This window comes from Cynoglossus semilaevis, chromosome 1 (assembly GCF_000523025.1).
Source record: "Cynoglossus semilaevis isolate Cse_v1.0 chromosome 1, Cse_v1.0, whole genome shotgun sequence".
In the NCBI taxonomy this organism is placed as follows: domain Eukaryota; kingdom Metazoa; phylum Chordata; class Actinopteri; order Pleuronectiformes; family Cynoglossidae; genus Cynoglossus; species Cynoglossus semilaevis.
Genome location: NC_024307.1, coordinates 23,058,021 through 23,074,663, shown reverse-complemented (window position 1 = coordinate 23,074,663; position 16,643 = coordinate 23,058,021). Strand labels below are relative to the sequence as shown.

At 40.5% G+C, this 16,643-nt stretch overlaps 3 protein-coding genes and 1 long non-coding RNA gene across 4 annotated transcripts; 2 read left to right on the top strand and 2 right to left on the bottom strand.

Annotated features, from left to right (window-relative positions):
* The first annotated feature begins 70 nt into the window (after positions 1-70).
* On the top strand, positions 71-2,862 carry cbln11 (cerebellin 11). The gene is made up of 4 exons (XM_008319846.3): positions 71-473; positions 569-634; positions 1,714-1,845; positions 1,998-2,862. The coding sequence occupies exons 1-4, from the start codon at positions 221-223 to the stop codon at positions 2,276-2,278; spliced, it is 732 nt and encodes a 243-aa protein (XP_008318068.1). The 5' UTR covers positions 71-220; the 3' UTR covers positions 2,279-2,862.
* LOC103385831 (kelch-like protein 33) lies at positions 2,730-7,346 on the bottom strand. The gene is made up of 4 exons (XM_008319834.3): positions 5,987-7,346; positions 4,469-5,408; positions 4,214-4,381; positions 2,730-3,396 (listed from the first exon to the last, which is right to left on the bottom strand). Exons 1-4 carry the CDS (start codon positions 7,305-7,307, stop codon positions 2,874-2,876), a joined length of 2,952 nt encoding a protein of 983 aa, XP_008318056.3. The 5' UTR covers positions 7,308-7,346; the 3' UTR covers positions 2,730-2,873.
* On the bottom strand, positions 7,346-14,221 carry LOC103385824 (uncharacterized). Its single transcript, XM_025053766.1, has 6 exons — positions 14,142-14,221; positions 13,105-13,197; positions 12,826-12,903; positions 11,570-11,640; positions 10,708-10,879; positions 7,346-10,607 (listed from the first exon to the last, which is right to left on the bottom strand). Exons 1-6 carry the CDS (start codon positions 14,208-14,210, stop codon positions 10,395-10,397), a joined length of 696 nt encoding a protein of 231 aa, XP_024909534.1. The 5' UTR covers positions 14,211-14,221; the 3' UTR covers positions 7,346-10,394.
* On the top strand, positions 10,456-14,249 carry LOC112486570 (uncharacterized). Its single transcript, XR_003049067.1, has 3 exons — positions 10,456-10,585; positions 10,714-10,900; positions 12,884-14,249. It is a non-coding gene; the product is annotated as an uncharacterized LOC112486570 (long non-coding RNA).
* The last annotated feature ends 2,394 nt before the right edge of the window (positions 14,250-16,643 follow it).

Sequence of the window (16,643 nt, the reverse complement as noted above, 5' to 3'; positions counted from 1 at the left end):
TTGCTGGATTTTTTTTTTTCAAGGTCACATTCTTCCTTCTACAGATTTATGTGCATTTTTAAATCCTTTTCCAACAGACCTGTTGGGACAAGAAGAAACTGCCGCAGGGTTTTTGAAGACCATGAATCAGGACTGACTCATATTTTAGGCTACCAGCAGCTATATAAGTCACAGAGACTAACAAGTATGTCAGAATTTGGAGAAGCTCCAGTTGAGAGACATGAACTTCAGAGGTTTGGTTCTGCTGACCCTGGTGGTTTCTCTGTTCCTGGGGTCTGGGTTGGGACAGAGAGGGGACAATGACTGGATGAAAGCTCAGGAAAAGCTCATGGTTCGACTCCAGAACGAACAGAAAGATGCGGAACAGCAGCAGCAGAGTGATCTGGATGCTCTGGAGGTGAGACTCAACGCCACGGTGGACGACCTACGCAGACAGAAGGTTGAAGTGGAAACACTGAAGAAAGAGAACCAGGGTAGGAGGGTCTTCTCTGGTTTGTGACCACACATGATGAGCTTCATCCAGGAGAAAATGTGATCTTTTAATATTTTTCTATTTCCTTTTTGTCAGATCTGTTAATACGACTGATTTCCTCAGAGCAGGAGATCCAGAAACTGAAACAGTTTGTTGAAAAAGGTGAGAAGAGTAACTCAATCATCCTGGAAACTGAAACAGTTTGTTGAAAAAGGTAACTCAATCATCCTGAAAACTTCAAAACCTCTCCTAAAACGTTGTCTTTCTTTGCCAAATTATTTTTTTCAGGCTGTATAAATTCCTTATACAGAAGTACACTTTGGTCATTTCAAAAGAAATATATGCATTTTTTTTCAATGCAATTTCAAAAATTAAAGTGTTATTTTAACTTTAATAACTGATTTTCCCTTCAAAAAATATTTCTGTAGCTGAAAATGTATTGTTTTTCAGCTTTTTTGTTTATATTTAATCCTCAAAATATGTTTTTCACATTTAGATTTAAATAGCAATTACAATTGTTTTTGTTTTCTAACTCAATGTCTTTTTTATTATTTTTATTGTTTAAAAAAGAACAAACACGCCCTTATTGATCTTTTTATAATCGTGCTTTTACTGGCAAAATTTTGTTTATTTTCATGTCCAATTTTGTACAGATGTTTTAAATTGTGTTTATTCTTGGGTAGCATCTGAGGTAAGAAAATATACATTTTTTTTATTTTTATCTGTGTAGGTTATTCATTCAGGTCATCTTATCCAAAATAGTTACATTAGGGGCAACTGGACTGGTAGGTTTGTTTACCTCTCATCCAAGAGGCTTTTTTAGTACTAACTAACTGCTGTGAAGTTTCTGGTAATTGACCTCAGACAGGCTGACCACTTGGAACAGAGGGTCTTTGGAAAGACTAATGGGGGTGACCACACCCAACACCGAAGGAAGGAATGTTGTAATGATAAGGGTTGAGGTGGATGAGGGGTGAAACGTCTTTAAAAATAAACACCAATTCTGCTTGATGTAACTACTTTGGAAATATATTTCTAATTATTAATATTTTAATACTAAATGTCTACTTAATATGATCTTGTGTTGACTCTCATCTACATGTAAGGACACAAGTATGTTACAAAGACTTTAGATTTAATTATTTACATGATTCAATTAAAGGATTTTCAGTATATCCATATACACATTAGGTTTGTCCTCATTTGATTAATAAAATCGGACTTTATCTGTTTTTATACAGTTGGTCCTCGTGTCGCCTTCTCGGCGTCTTTGGCGCCCTCTGGTGAAATCTACAAAGGGCCGTGCACCGACAAGACTCTAATTTTCAGGAGGATTTTCTCCAACGTTGGAAACGCTTACGATCATAACACAGGTATTTGTAATTGTATGGTAACCACGGACCGGCTCTCAAATTATATCAATGAATAAAAACCATGGATAAACGACGACTCTTCGACCTGCCTGTGGTATTTGAAACGTATTCCGACAAAAAAAAACAACCTTTGACCTTTGTCTGTGCTGCAGGGGTGTTCACAGCACCGACCAACGGTCTCTACTACTTCACCTTCAGCACCTACGGCTACAGCACTCATGCAGCGGGGGCAGTACTGGTGAAGAACGCGGTGCGTCAGATTTCTACGTATGACAGCCCCTCAACCGACGGTTCGGACAGCGGCAGCAATGCCGCTGTTCTGCAACTGTCCACCGGGGACAAGGTCCACGTGGAGCTGTGGGATAACGGTCAAGTGTTCGACAACCTGAACGGACACACAACGTTCAGTGGGTTTCTCCTCTTCTCTCTGTAGATCACCGGACTGTATTCGTGTTATGTCCGACTCACGTATGTCCTTCAAATCTAACAATGTTCTTGGAATCTCGTAGTATTTTGATTTCAGGTAAAACTGCTGTGTCTCTGCCTTTGTTGGTTGATGTTTTGCTACTATCTAAATAATTCCAAAAGATTACTTAACGATCCACTTACATTTAGGACAAATGATAGTGAGGAAAAAGTGTCACTTGTCAAGTCAATACTGTTGAATAAATGCATTTGAAAAACTAGTATATGCTCAATTAAAAAAATGAAAAGGCTATCTTACAAAGTGGCTAACAACATCAAATACCAGTTTAAAAGACAGTTCATCCTCGGCATATGTTAAAATTTGCAATATTAAAACAAGACACGAGTACTTTAACAAAGTTAACCTTTATTGAAAGTATATAAAACTTTAGTTTGAAGACACTCTGGCAACCATGCGAAATGTCACCATCTTGTGTTCAAAATGGGCAATAACATTTAACTATTATTTGAATAATTGTCTAACATTTCTTGTATGTAAAACCTTCATCCAGGTGAATTATCAGTGTCATTCACCAGATACGTTTATAAAGAGCGGTCATGCTTTATTTACGAAAATGTTGTGGCAAACACAGCAGTGACGCTCGTATGTCGTTGTTGGGTCCGGGCATTCGACCCATGTTCTCCCATTGCGCTAATGTGGGGTCATATCGGTGAACTGTTTTCGTATCGCTGTAGTCCTCCTGGCTGTATCCACCGAGAACGTAAAACTTTCCCTCTAAAACTGCACTTCCTGCTCCGACATGTGGAACTGACAGAGACATGAAGGATGTCCAGGTGTCCGTCTGTGGACTGTACATTTCACAGGTGAGCAGGTCCACACCGGTCATGGTTTGATCCACTGTGATTCCACCTGCTACGTAAAGGCGATCATGTAGCGCCTCCATGCAGTGGTTGGTTCGTGGTTGTCTCATGTTACTGAGGTGTGTGCTTCCTGTGTCTGGGTGATACCGAGACATGGACGCAAGGCAAGTGTAGTCGCTGTTACGTCCTCCTGAGATGAAGATCTGGCCGTGCACGACCTTCGCCACGTGTCCACTCAGAGGGAGCTCCAAAGGCTTGGTGAAGCTGGAACAGGAAGTACAAATGAGTCATAGCTGTAGTGTGTTCACACTAGATGTGGTGACATTTTGCTTGTGTAGTCATTAGCTTTGTGCAAATGTGTACAACAGTTTCTCGGATGGTGTTAATGCTAATAAATAGTGAACACGCAAACAATGGTAATTCTGAAAAGTTACACAGCATCCAGGTTCACTTGTAAACAAAACGAACCTCTAGCTGCTCAGTTTTATATATATAAAAAAACATATCTGTGGGAATTGTTGTGTAACATAATTTGGATTTTTCTTTTGACTTAATGCTATCTGAAAACCTCAGGTTGGTGACTACAAAGTTTGTTAGCTAATCTATGGGGATGTGACGATAGACTCAACTCAATATGATATGCTGTTTTTAACAAATAGAGCTTCAAACAAATAATGATTATAATGATCCTTTATTTGTAAGAACTATACAAAATACCGTTACCAACTGAAATGGGCTCTCATAAACGTAGGCCACGTAGGGACCTGACGTCTTGGTTTAATATCGGGTCACAACCAACCTTTTTAGGCCGATGCCACTACCTACTGTACTAGAGTGTGTAGTCTCAAGGAATGACTAGCGACTTTTTAGGATAACGCAGCCTGCTCATTACACCTTGATTCATGATTTATTTTTTAATTTTTATTTCCACCAATGTGAAATGTCAAGCATTGTATCGCTTTAAATTGGTTCACGATGTATCATTAATTCCGCGCTAATCTCCCAGTGTATTTAAAGTTTACTGTTAAAGACCATGTTCTTGGTTTAAATGTGAGGAAAGTGATCATGCTGTCGATGGTACCTCCAGGAGTTTGCTGTGGGGCAGTAGCGCTCCACACTATCGATGTACTCTGGGTCGCAGTGGCCACCAATAGCGTAAATCTGTCCATCCAGTACAAGCACAGAGAAAAAGCACCTCCTCTCCTGCATATCAGCCAGATTCTCCCAGATGTTTTCAATGGGGTCGTACCTGTTCAACAGGAGAAGAAGAAATGGCTACAGAAACTCCGTTGGATACGTTTGGTCATATTCATGATTGAAGAATATTCCATCTTACCTCAAAACAGAATTCAGAGTGTCACCAAGACCATAAAACTTCTTGCCGCCAAAAACATACAGTTGACCTCTCATTACTGCCACCTCGTGACTGAACCTTGCTGGTTCAGGCATTTCTCCTAGTTTCCTCCACTCCATAGTCTTCCTGATCCCGGTGTGGCTCAGCAGGGAGTTCCCAAACCAGAGTTCTCTGCTGATGCAGCGTGTTCCCAGATCCTCGCAAATCCGGTCACCTCCGATCAACACCAGACTTTCTTTTGGCAGGTAGATACGATACTGGCTCTGTGGTTCTATCTCATTAGAGCAGAATTCCTCAAATACGGCTTGGTAGAGTTCCTCCAAGCTTTGATTCACCCATAAATCTATTGCCTTCACCTCCTTGAATTCCCTGAATGTCATTAGGGGAAAGTGGACTGTTTTCATCAATATCCTGGCAAGTTTGAGCCTCATCTTGGGTTTAGCCTGAATCCACGCCACCACTGCTTTGAAAACGACAAGCTCAGACGGAACACAGAGTGAGTGACTGTTCAAGTACTTTAGGAGTTGCCTTACTGGCAGGTCCTTGAACTTTGAGGTGCACGCCACCTTTTGAAACTGTCTCAGAACAAAATCCTCTGCAATTTCCAAAAGCTGCGCCATCTCATAAGCCTCAGCAAAGGACGCCACATCCAGGCAAAATTCGGGGTTCATTTCTTCCTGCAGGAATCTGAGGCACAAGGAGAGGCCCGGTCGATACTGGAGTTGGAGCACAGTGCAGGTGAGCTCAAAGATACTTCTCCAGCTAAGAGGCAGTAGGCCACTGTAGGAGCAGCTGATCAGAGCCTCCAGCTCTGAAGACATCAGAAAGGGAAGCGTCACGTGAGACTGATGGGACTCCTTCATACCCAGAGTGAACATGCCACGGAAGTAGTCACTACTTGCAGCCAGGACAACTCTGTGGACTGGACACAGAGTGGCACTGTGTTACTTAGAAATTGTTAATGTACAAGGGGAAACACGGTGGAAGAGTGGTTGGAGCTCTAAATGTAATGTAAGCGGCCTTTGTACCTGTGTCTTCTAGGCTACAGTGTCATGTTTTGACTTGTGTTGGTTGGCTATAGAGTCTATAGCCAACCACCAAGGATCTATAGTATAGACTCTTGGTAGTTGGCTCACATTGTACCCAATGGTGTACCCAAGGGTTGAGGACCCCATGATGGCAGCCTAGACATAGAACCAACATACAGTACGACATTTATACTGGTGATATGGCAGGGCTCAGATATGGGCTCAGACAACTGACCTTGGATCTTGTGGATAAGAGACAAGGTTGACGATCTACAGCTACCGCTCTCCTACATCTACAATCTTTTTAAACAATGTTGGCTGCTTCTAGACAGCATTTCTTACAACTGGTGGTCAGCCTGTGTGTTGCTTGCTTCTCCTCATTAAAGGCCAAAAGGAAAGTTAATAATTTCATGTTTTTAAAAGTTCAGAGCAGTGCAGCTGTGAGAGTCAACGATTTATCAAAGTGACTTACCATGAAGGGAATCTCCGATACCTTCCAAAGCAACATCACAGCCAACTCTGTCCTCCCACAGCTGTCTCATGGACCGGAGGCTGATCATCATTTGTTCTAAGGCAGAGATCTCCTCCTCTGTCTCCTTCGTTCCTCCGCTGCGTGCGGACTCTTGCTTGTTACAGAGATCCATCAGCCTGGGAACACGCAGGGTTTGTGCTGCACGTTTGATCTGTTCTATCGTGTCCATGTCCAGGTTGGGGACATATCCAGAGTAGGCGAAGTCAATGATCGCCTCTAACCCCACGTTGTCCACATCTGGGCCAAAATCCAAAGACCACTTGTTGATTCCGTTCTTCTCATCGTTGTCTCTTCTGAAATTGTTTTTTGTATTTGCTCGACTCATTCTTTCTGAAATGAAGGAGCTGACGGCTGATAGGACGAGAGAGTGAACATGGAAGGTCTTCCCAGTCTCTGTCCTCAAGATCAGATCAGTAAGAAGGGCGGAGTCCCTGAACTCTGTCAGAGTGTGAAACATATCAGTGGGATAATCAGTCTCTCTGTAAATCTTCACCATATCTTCTTCATCACAATCCATGTATTCAGGTGATAAATCTTCTGCTTCCCCCTCCTCCTCTTCCTCCTCCTCCTCCTCCTCCTCTTCCTGCTCTTCTTCTTCCTCCTCCTCTTCATCTTTTACAGGTAGTTCTTCCTGATCGTCCCACGTTGAACTCAATTCTAACACTGTTTCTTCCTCATCGTTTTTGAACTCCTCGGAGCTCAAGGTATGTTGGAGGCGTTCTTCAACCCTTATTAAGTTGAATTCTATATCATGTCCACAGTGTTCCTCTGGAGCTCCTTCTCCAGTGTTTTCTTCTTCAGAATTATAACTCTCATCTTCAGAAACCACCTGGTCCAAACCTTCATTGTTTTGTCCATCCAAGTCTGAAACTTCTCCATCTTCTGTCTCCATCGACGTCCCCTGCTCCTCTTCTTCCTCCTCCGTCACACTAATCTCTCTCTCCTGTTCATCCGCCTCTTCCTGTTCCACATCCACCTGTTTGTCCTCCACCCTCTCTTCTCTGTTGCTTTCTCCCTCTCTTTCCTCATCCTCCGATTTCAGTTTGTCCTTCACCTTCCCTCCATTCTCCTCTCTGCTCCCTTTCCCTTCCAAACAACCTTCATCCTCCCTATCCTCTTCCTCCTGTTCTTCCTTTCCTTCGTCCTTCTCATTCATCTCCTCTCCGGTCCATTCGGTCCACTCCTCTCTCCTCCTCTCCTCCTCAGCCTCATGGCTCCATTCATCCCAGCCGTTCTGAAGACAAGGATTAACTACTGCCATACAGTCCTCTCAACTAACTTTTAATCCCTAATTTCTTCTGATGACTTTGACGCATTGACACCTCGTTGTTGATAAGGTGATTTAATCTCACTTACTTTAATTCTGCATCAACAGAAAGGAGCAGAGGGACAAAGGCACAGTTCAGCGACGCAGCTTCTTATTCCGTCTGCAGACCCCAGCTGTGTTGTCTGTTTGTTTGTTGTCTCCACCTCTACCTACCTCCCCCCTGCCTTCCTCCCCTTCTCCTTCTCTGCTTCTCTCCTCATGTGAAAGCTCAGGAGTGCTCATAATTCCTCATACATCAAATCATGATGTATTAAAGGGCTACTGTATCAAATTTAGACATTTACAGTGTCAGCCTCAAATCCGACCAAACATTTGCAGCAAAGCTTTTTTAAATTTGTGCAACTCTGATTATGGGGCATAAAGTGATGCTTTCAGGACTGTTTCTCTGTTCATGTTGTAATCAGCTACACGTATATCAGACATAAACAAAATAATTAAACCGTTACATCATATAAAGTGAGCCCCTACTCCCACCCACGGACCAGCATGCTTTGCAAAATGTGTCTATCCCAGTTAAGTCTCTAAGTTATAGGGCGGCACTTTCAATATATCAATATATCTATATTTAAATTTATAGATTTTATAAAGTCATACATTTGAGAAAGGATATTCTGAATCGTGAAAAAAGATTTTAAAACTTTAAAAGAAGAAAAAGTGCTAACTCCAACTACTCAGGCGTGTTACACCAGATCTCTTTCATTTAGAGCTGAGATTATTTTCCTCAGAAGTTCACTGAAACTGGTGAGGTGGAAGGTGAGAATGCTAATGTTAAGCTAAATGTCCAGGGCCTCAGTGGCATAAACCTCTGGTTGACTAAATAAAGTATAACTACAGTTCACCCCTAAAGTAATAAACAAGAAAATAATCCAGCCATGCGACGCCAGTCCATGCACCTCTCAGGAGGCCTTGGCAGGTGTCTCCATTCACAGCCATATGACTTGAGGATCAGTATTAAATACCTGGGGGGTCAACAGTGTGATCACGTTGCTCCTCCACAGCCAAACGCTGTGGTATCTGGGTCAAGTGTTCAGGAGGCAAAAAGGCAGTTAACAGGAAGCCGAGGGTCCACGTACTGTAACATACTGAAACAACAACCGATGTAAGTGTCGGCTTTTGTGTCAACAGACAAAGCAAACAGCCCGGTCACGCTGTAACCTTGGCTTGGAAAATAGCTTCAGGGCAGCTGACAACAAGCATTTGCAAATATGTTCTGTCGTTGAATGACGCTAATAGAAATAGATGACAGATTCATGACAATAACCTTTGGCTAGAGGCACCTTAAACTTTGACATTGGTGTATTGTCTGAGTTTAAGGTCAGTTCACATAACATACACACAAATGTCCTGTGCATACTCAGCATATTCAGGCTGCAGTACTGACATCATTTATTACAATTTCTGATCTTACAAAAAAGTATTGTGAAATCATTATTTTATTTAACTGGACTCCAAGTTGAACACTGATCCAAATAGAAAGTTTGCAATAGCTTATGTTGCTAGTTAGTTGTTTTAACAGTTCTTAACGTCTGTTTTGTAAATGTTTGAAAAATAACAAGTTGAGCCTTTTCACACAAAAAACATTCTGGTTTTATTGAACTTTTAAGACTTTGACAGTAATAAATTCAAACTAAAACGTTCAGAAACAGACATCAGGTTCCATTATACAGTACAGAGAGGTCACAGCGGGATGGATTTTTAGGAACATTCCAGCCTAAAAATGTGCAGTGTGACTGATTGTCAGATTTGATCCTGTTGGATAAGTTGTACATGAACACGGACAATAACATAAAGATCTAGCAGTGCATGAAGCTGCAGAGGTCACACTGAGTACATGTGAGGTTTGTGTGATGAAACCACTGGCTCATAGACATGTCTACATTTGGGCAGCGTCTGTGTTACAGATGGCAATAGAATTTTTTTTCAATTTAAGCCTCACAAATTGAGAAAAGGAAAAAAAAATTATATTATGCTTGCATCATCATTTGTACTGTTATGTCGTTGCACATTAGATGGAAGCCTAAATGTCTAAAACGTAACAATGTTAAATATCTTACATGCAGTAGCGCTCACCTAATTGCGTAAACATTCAGATTACGAATACCACAGGTTCTGTTTTATTTCTGTCTTTTTTCCTATTGCTTGTTAAATGGGGTCGTGCTTCATTCTAACCACAGGTGTTGTGTCAGTAAAGTAGTGGAGCCACCAGAGGTGACAGTGTGTGTAAAGATGCTGCAGCAGAAGCAGGAGAGTTGCATAGATCAGCAGCATCAACTGTGGGTTAAGTTTCACGTCTTTCTTTTTTTTTTACTTCCAATTCTACATGTACTCCACATGGGAGCAACATATCAAAGGTAGCGGTTCATGTAATAGTAGTTCACCATTGTTTTGAGTGTGTTTGTGTTTGTTTGCTGACACACATCCAGTGCTTTAACAGCTAGCCTGACATTTTGTGCACACCAAAAATAAGGAAAAGAAAAACACATCACATCGATGACCATGGAGCCGTCGTGCAAATGTTTTAGTGATCCCAGCAAAACAAAATATTTTAGACTTGTAGAGCACAACTTCCACAAACAGAGGACATCCCGCAGTAGATGCTAGCATCGTCTTTCCTGCACTGTTCTTTAGGAGCTCAGCTCCAAACTACAAGTCTGACATTGTAACCTAACAGGAAACTGACACTAACAGAGAACTAAAGGAGAAGTGCTGGTTTTATTAAGAACACTGTGGGAACATCTTAAGAAACAACATCTTGGGAAACCAGTACCTTGGTCAGACCAGTGAGGCAGCTAAAGACCAGAGACTGATATCACACGTGGTTTGGTTTGATCCTTTAGAATTAAGTGCATTAGAACACATGATCAAACACTAATATTTGTCATTCTGGTAAAGTGACATTATTAATAGGATCCTGGCTGGCTTTTATTGCCTCAATTTCCTGACCTAACATACCCTAGACTAGGGTTACTGTAATTATTATTATTATTATTTTGTCCTTTTATTATAGGAATGGAACAGTTATCACATAATGATCTCTGGTAGAAGAAAAGAAAGAATCAGGAAGAAGAGGAAGAAGATGAGTGGAAGGGAGAGGAAGAGCAGAAAAAGAGGAAGAGAGCAGGTTGATGACCAGGGGGAGGTCGATTTTGAACTTCCAGGCACATCCACTGAAGTCTTCTGTCCTTCCACGTTTGGCCTGCAGATGATCAGAGGTCTGACCTGGGATATGCTCTCCTGAAAGACAGGATAGGGGGGTATTGCTGCTGTGTTAGTACACTGCCTCCTGCTGGTGATGTTATGCTCACGTGACACTGATTTCTACTGTTGTGTTAACCTCCAGTATGGTCCTGCTGTGAGCCCGGTCAGGACTGAGTCTAAGGTTCCAGCGTTGAGGCTTGTGATTTTTCCCGCCGTCATCTTCACTCTCCGTTGTGTCCTGCCGTGCCACCCGCGGCCGCTTTCGCCGGCGTGAGCTGATTCGCTGGAGAGAGCCTGACTCATGGAGCCTGGGGCCAATCAGTCATTAGGTAAAAGACATAAGACAGAGTGTGGTTGAACAACAAGTAAAGACAAACGATTATAGTTAAGTGGTGCTAACTACAAATAATAGTGATAGAAATTTAATTGTAGGGGGTATGTAGGGAGTATTTCGTTTATCTTCTGTATATCTTTTGTATGAGTCTTTGGATAGAGTTCTTTGCTAACATTACTGTAATTTATTTGGCTAACTTTGGGATACTTTTGGGAGAACGTGTGATCTTTGACCATGTGAGCTAATTTATAGGTATCCTTTTGATACTATTAATTATGACCTTTTCATAACATTCAGGTTTTGGCTAATTTATAGCTTTTTACCCTAATTTTTGGGTATCTTAGTCCTTTTCTTACAAATGAAGCTTATATTAAGAATTTGGGCAATACAATCTATCTTTTTGGGAAAAATGAACCTTTGTTTTGTTAATTATGGTCCTTATGATTACATTACTTAGTTAATTTGTTCACAGTGACATGGCGTATTTAATTTACCCACAATATAATCACTTTGTAATGCTACAAAGCTGCTAATGGTCTTGGTACATCAACACAGTCGCTTTTTAAGCAATGTTTTCTCTTCTACACTTTCCCCACAGGTTTCACAATAGAAACCACCACATTTTAACTAGCAAGTAAGAATTGTATTAATATCCACGTCATACCTGCCGTCTGTATCCTCTATATCAGCATCAGCATCACTCTCGCCCTGAGGGTCAGATAACAAACACTCCTCCTGCAGAGGAGAGTCAAACAAAATACCAAAGTGTGTTAATGCATTTATAAAAAACATTTTTTGGAGCCTTTTGCAGAGAACCAACAAATTCACCGAAAACAGGAATTTAGCTTTGAAGTTCTTAGAATATATGAACAAACACCAAACAACTTCAGTGAATCATCTCCGAGTGTCTGTGTGAAGGTTTATTAGCACTGTTATCATTCTGCATGAATCAGCTGACACTTCTGACACATGGCTAATGAGCTCAGAGACTCTGGCAGCTTTTTTTCTGTTATACCAGTGATTGTAACAACTGTGAGGCAGAGGCAGAGACTGTGTGGGCTGTAGGCGCTGAGCACAGCTATTATTACATCATTCCAATGGAATGTCAATCACAGCTGCAGCCACGTTTATGTAACCGACATCAAAACCTCATCACACAAAATTTAAGTGAGGACAAATCACACGCTCAAATATCAGACTGTTGGGATACGAAAATCACCCTGCAGAGGGCACTGTAAACACAGCTTGAGTCAAGTCCATCAGTAAAATATGACAATGCTATGTCTCTTGGTTGTCAGCGACATTGACAAATTCTACAGCAAGTAAATTAACCTAATGTTTAGGCAGATTTTTGACCGTGTTTCCTTTTTCATCAGCGACAACTCTAAAGTTGAATGGTTGTGAATTATTAATAAATACACATGGTTTTTATTGGCTCATTCTCTGATTGGCTTTAATTTAATGACAAGGCCTGGGTGAACACACTTTTGTGTAAATATATAACAGAGCTCTCAATCCATTAAAATATTAAATTCAGATTTACCACATCCTTCTTAGTAGTTAACAGTGTTAACTACTAAGAAGGATGTGGTAAATCAGTGTTAACTTAACACTGGCCTGACTACAATTTAATTGAATATTTCAATCTCTCATACATGCATTTACAACACTGTTAATACTTTCAAAAACATGCCAGTTGTCAAATTCAGAATATTCTCCGGAATACCCTTCAAGGTACAAAATGATTGCAGCATGCATTGCAGTTTATTGCAACGTGAGCTGAGATAATGGGGCTGTTCATTTCCTCTGTGTCCTCTTGGATCGAGGTTATGTAAAAAAAATTATTAATTAATAAATCCAAATACATACAGTGTAGCTCATTACACTCTACTGTAAACAATGATGGCGTTGTGTTTTTACCTCTGTCCCATATCCCTCAGAATACCTGGTCACCATCTTTCCTCTGTTCTTTCCACAGTGTTCACACAGAGGCATGCCCTGAGGACAGAATACAGCACAGAAGCAGACCAGCAGATGCTTAGTCACTTGGGACAATTTTTCAGAAAAAATGACACCACACAGTGACAGAAATAAAGTCATGTGAGATGGACATTTAAAACAATGTATTCGAGCACAATTAGAGAAGAAGAAACACTTCCAGTAGCCTCAGATGCTTGAGTAGGAAGCTGAAGCACTCACCGGTGTGGGCGGCGTATGTGCTTCTGGGTAAAGTGTACAGGGACCGGCCTGGCAAAGACACGATACGTCCACCACTACACAGCTCGCCCCCACCTGAGACAAGAAAGAGATCACACCTTTATCTGTAAGATTCTTTTATCCTGTTTTTTCAGTCGACAGCTTATTGAAATTTATTAAGGTCAGCTAATCTGTTGAGTCAGTTTCAGTTACTAATGGTTCTACACTACTTGTAAATTGTAGTGGTTTTATAATCTGCTCATCAGAGAAAGGTCAAATTCAAGGTCAAAATGCAAAAAAAAAAAAAAATTGTCAGCCCCCTCCCCCCCAAAAAAAACAATCCTTTATTCTTGCTTTTAACTTGTCCAACCTTTTGGCATTCTTAGCCGCTCATAAGTTGAGGACGGCTGACGAAGCATAACATGAGTGCAGACATGAATCAGTGTGACTCAGGCAAAGACAGAAATAACATCACGGCTGTAATTACAGTGTAACACCGCAGCATGATTCATCAGCTCAGTCCAACTTCACCTCTTGGCCCTTTGACCTGGCCTTAATCCTCAGTTTGGGCCTCAGGCCTGAAGTGACGAATGTTTTTAGTTTCTGAATGAAGTGGAAGTTAAGAGATTTATAAAGAAAATGTAGTTTCTGTTTGCTGTTGAAAATATTCAGATCTCAGTGGGACTCCTCATTTTGCCTGCCAACAGCTAAAGCAGTACTTCTCAAATAGTGTGCCACAGTGTGCATAAGTGTGCCACAGCTGTAATGCATGAATGATAACAAGCCTTCAGTCACTAGGTGGCAGCAACTCATAGTCGTTTGTACAGACAAAATATACACTTTATTAGGTTCTTAATAGTATTTTAGTTCGCAGGGCTGTGGATGGGGGAGGGTGTGGGGGCCGTGAAAACATTTCTGTCCCCAAGGGGGGGGGGGGCATGACAGAAAATAATTAAGAACCACTGAGCTAAAGCAACATACTCTCAGTTAACTCTTATTGTAAAATTGCACTTTGCAAATAGAATAAAATCAAATCTTACCACACAGTCATCTGCTAACATCTCTCCTGACAAAAATGGGTCGTGGGAGTCTGATTCCCTCCGCAGCATCGTAACCTCTGACCTTGTTCACACGTTCACACAGTCCTGCTGATAGATAAACTTTTTGAATATTTCTGTGATCTGTAATAACTATACCATGATCTATTTTTAATTAGGTTAAAGTTATTTTGTAAATGACGGGAATTGTAAACTATGATTCTATGTTCATATATGGGATTTATTTAAAATTTGGTGCCTTTACTGTAAAAGGTTAATGCCAGTGGCAACAGCTATAGAACTAACTGTTTTTAAACTATCTATACAAATTAGAAATTGACTACTTCTCGTTGCAATATTTGGCTGTTTATGAACAAGCCTTTTCTTGTTTTTTTGGCTAACCATTAACTTCTTTGTGGTTGTATTCGACCCACTATTAAGTTAACATTAAGTCAAAATCTTTAATGGCTTTGACAGGTTTGTGCCATGCCTCTGTCTGACTATTAACTATTAATAGACTAATTACAAGTGTTTTAATGAGCTTTATGCCAATGCTAATTTTTTATTTATTAAGTTTTTATTTTTGATGACTCTTTTTCCTCTCAGGGGCTCCACATTGGCACCGCTGGTTATCTTTAGGTTTAGTGAAATGTTTTATTATTATTCATTGTAGTGTAAAGACATACTATTTAAATAAAAGGTTCTCCTCAAATAATTGTTTTGGTTCTAACTCAACTATTTTTTTTACTTATTTTTTATTTATATTTAGTCGTCATTAGGTGCGATTTTCGTACTTTCGCACGTATTTCATAATCTGAAGCAATTAAATGTAATTTAAATCTGACTGTGTCAACGGTATCTCTGACACAACCATTAGGTAATAACCTACGTCACTGGACAACTTTAACAGAAAATGTGAAAAGATGGGAAAATATACAAAACCATAACATTGCTATGCGCAATAAGAACAGAAACACTGTACAAAGGTAGGAGCTGAAGAAAATAATCCTAATGCATTTTTTTTTTACACAAAACGGAGTGAGTCATTTTACCTGACAAACATTTTGATTTCGACCGTTAGAGGATGAAGAGCAGCGGCACGCGACGGTAACGGTCATTGTGGCGGAAGTACAGTGAAGAAGGTGACGATGATGAAAAAGAAACAGAAGAAGAAGCCATGAGCTCGCGCCACTGCTGTGTGTGGTTGTTTGACATTGTGGTAAATCCTTTGTCTGACGTCATGAAATGATGTCAGCACGTTCGAGCACTGTCAGGCAGAGAGCGATAGAGAGAAGGAGAGAGAAAGATGCGCGTACACGCGCTCGCCGGTCGGGAAACCCGAGTGTCGCCAAAACACGGCGGCAGCGCGCCAAGCACCGGAAATGAAGGCATTATTTATTTTCTGTAGAAAATTTAAAAAAAAAAAAAAAAAAATTATTTTAATCCAAACCAGACATAATCTTTGTCCCATTTTTTGATGATAAAGTGATAAAGTTGCTGATAAATATTTAATTAATGGGTCAATAAGGCTGTTAGGATTGTCCTCTCTCCTCTTACGTGTTAGTGATGTTACATGTTCTTGTATGTCCCTCGTCCAGGATGCTGGTCAGTATCAAGCCCTGGACGAAGACCATTTGGTGTAGACCACACGTGTCAAACTCAGGCTCGGGGGCTAAATCTGGCCCGCAGTGTAACAATATTCAGCCCGCTAGATCATATGAAATGTGTACTAGAGCTGGCCTGCCAGTATATAGATCCTATATACTGGCAGGATTTGTAGTATTAGCGGTGTATGCACTATGTTATAGCACATACATTTTTTGTTGTTGTTTTAGCTTTGGAAAAAAAAAGATTTACATTCAAATTTACATTTTAAAATTGATTTAATGCTGTAAAACATTGTACAAACTGTTCAATCTGGTTATTCATTTTGCCAAAGTTTGTAATGTTCACTAAAACGTTACTAAGTATTATCATGAAAAAAAATTGAACTTTAATTATTTGTAGCTATAGTAGTTGCTTAACTGTGTAGCGCTGAAATCTGTAAAATTACTAAAAGTTGTAGTTTTCGGATGTTACCAGGAGGTGGACACAAAGAACAGAAAATGGGTTAAATATACTTATACCTAAACATCACTTACAAAAACAGTCTTTAAACAACAACAAATTCACCTGGGACTTTTCATATTGTTTCATTGTAAACCATGGCTGTGTGTTTGAGTGTACTTTTGTGTTATTGCTGTAGTGTTTGTTGTTTTATCTCTTTAGGTCGACCCTCCTGTCTCCTCCTAGTCTAGCTCGCCCTCTCCCTGCCCTCTGAGAGACGAACCAGGCAAGTCTCTGTTTGTCCCAGACATAGACACTTTTTGTGTCACCATAAAGTCTTTTTTAGAAATAAAGTATCACTGCTAGTTTTAGACATAAATATGAAGGGACATGAGTCTGTGGTGAGGGGATGTTAGTAAACATCATTCTTATGAATTTTCTGGTTTCAGTCATTAGTTC

What these genes read in the sequence shown, in the direction of transcription:
- cbln11 (XM_008319846.3), top strand. Translation starts at nt 221, where the DNA reads ATGAACTTCAGAGGTTTGGTTCTGCTGACCCTGGTGGTTTCTCTGTTC. An exon ending in ACTGAAGAAAGAGAACCAGG is followed by an intron (nt 474 to 568) that starts GTAGGAGGGTCT and finishes CCTTTTTGTCAG; the next exon opens with ATCTGTTAATACGACTGATT. An exon ending in GAAACAGTTTGTTGAAAAAG is followed by an intron (nt 635 to 1,713) that starts GTGAGAAGAGTA and finishes GTTTTTATACAG; the next exon opens with TTGGTCCTCGTGTCGCCTTC.
- LOC103385831 (XM_008319834.3), bottom strand. Translation starts at nt 7,307, where the DNA reads ATGGCAGTAGTTAATCCTTGTCTTCAGAACGGCTGGGATGAATGGAGC. An exon ending in TATCGGAGATTCCCTTCATG is followed by an intron (nt 5,409 to 5,986) that starts GTAAGTCACTTT and finishes CTCTGTGTCCAG; the next exon opens with TCCACAGAGTTGTCCTGGCT. An exon ending in ACTCTGAATTCTGTTTTGAG is followed by an intron (nt 4,382 to 4,468) that starts GTAAGATGGAAT and finishes CCTGTTGAACAG; the next exon opens with GTACGACCCCATTGAAAACA.
- LOC103385824 (XM_025053766.1), bottom strand. Translation starts at nt 14,210, where the DNA reads ATGCTGCGGAGGGAATCAGACTCCCACGACCCATTTTTGTCAGGAGAG. An exon ending in CACATACGCCGCCCACACCG is followed by an intron (nt 12,904 to 13,104) that starts GTGAGTGCTTCA and finishes TTCTGTCCTCAG; the next exon opens with GGCATGCCTCTGTGTGAACA. An exon ending in CTGAGGGATATGGGACAGAG is followed by an intron (nt 11,641 to 12,825) that starts GTAAAAACACAA and finishes TCTCCTCTGCAG; the next exon opens with GAGGAGTGTTTGTTATCTGA.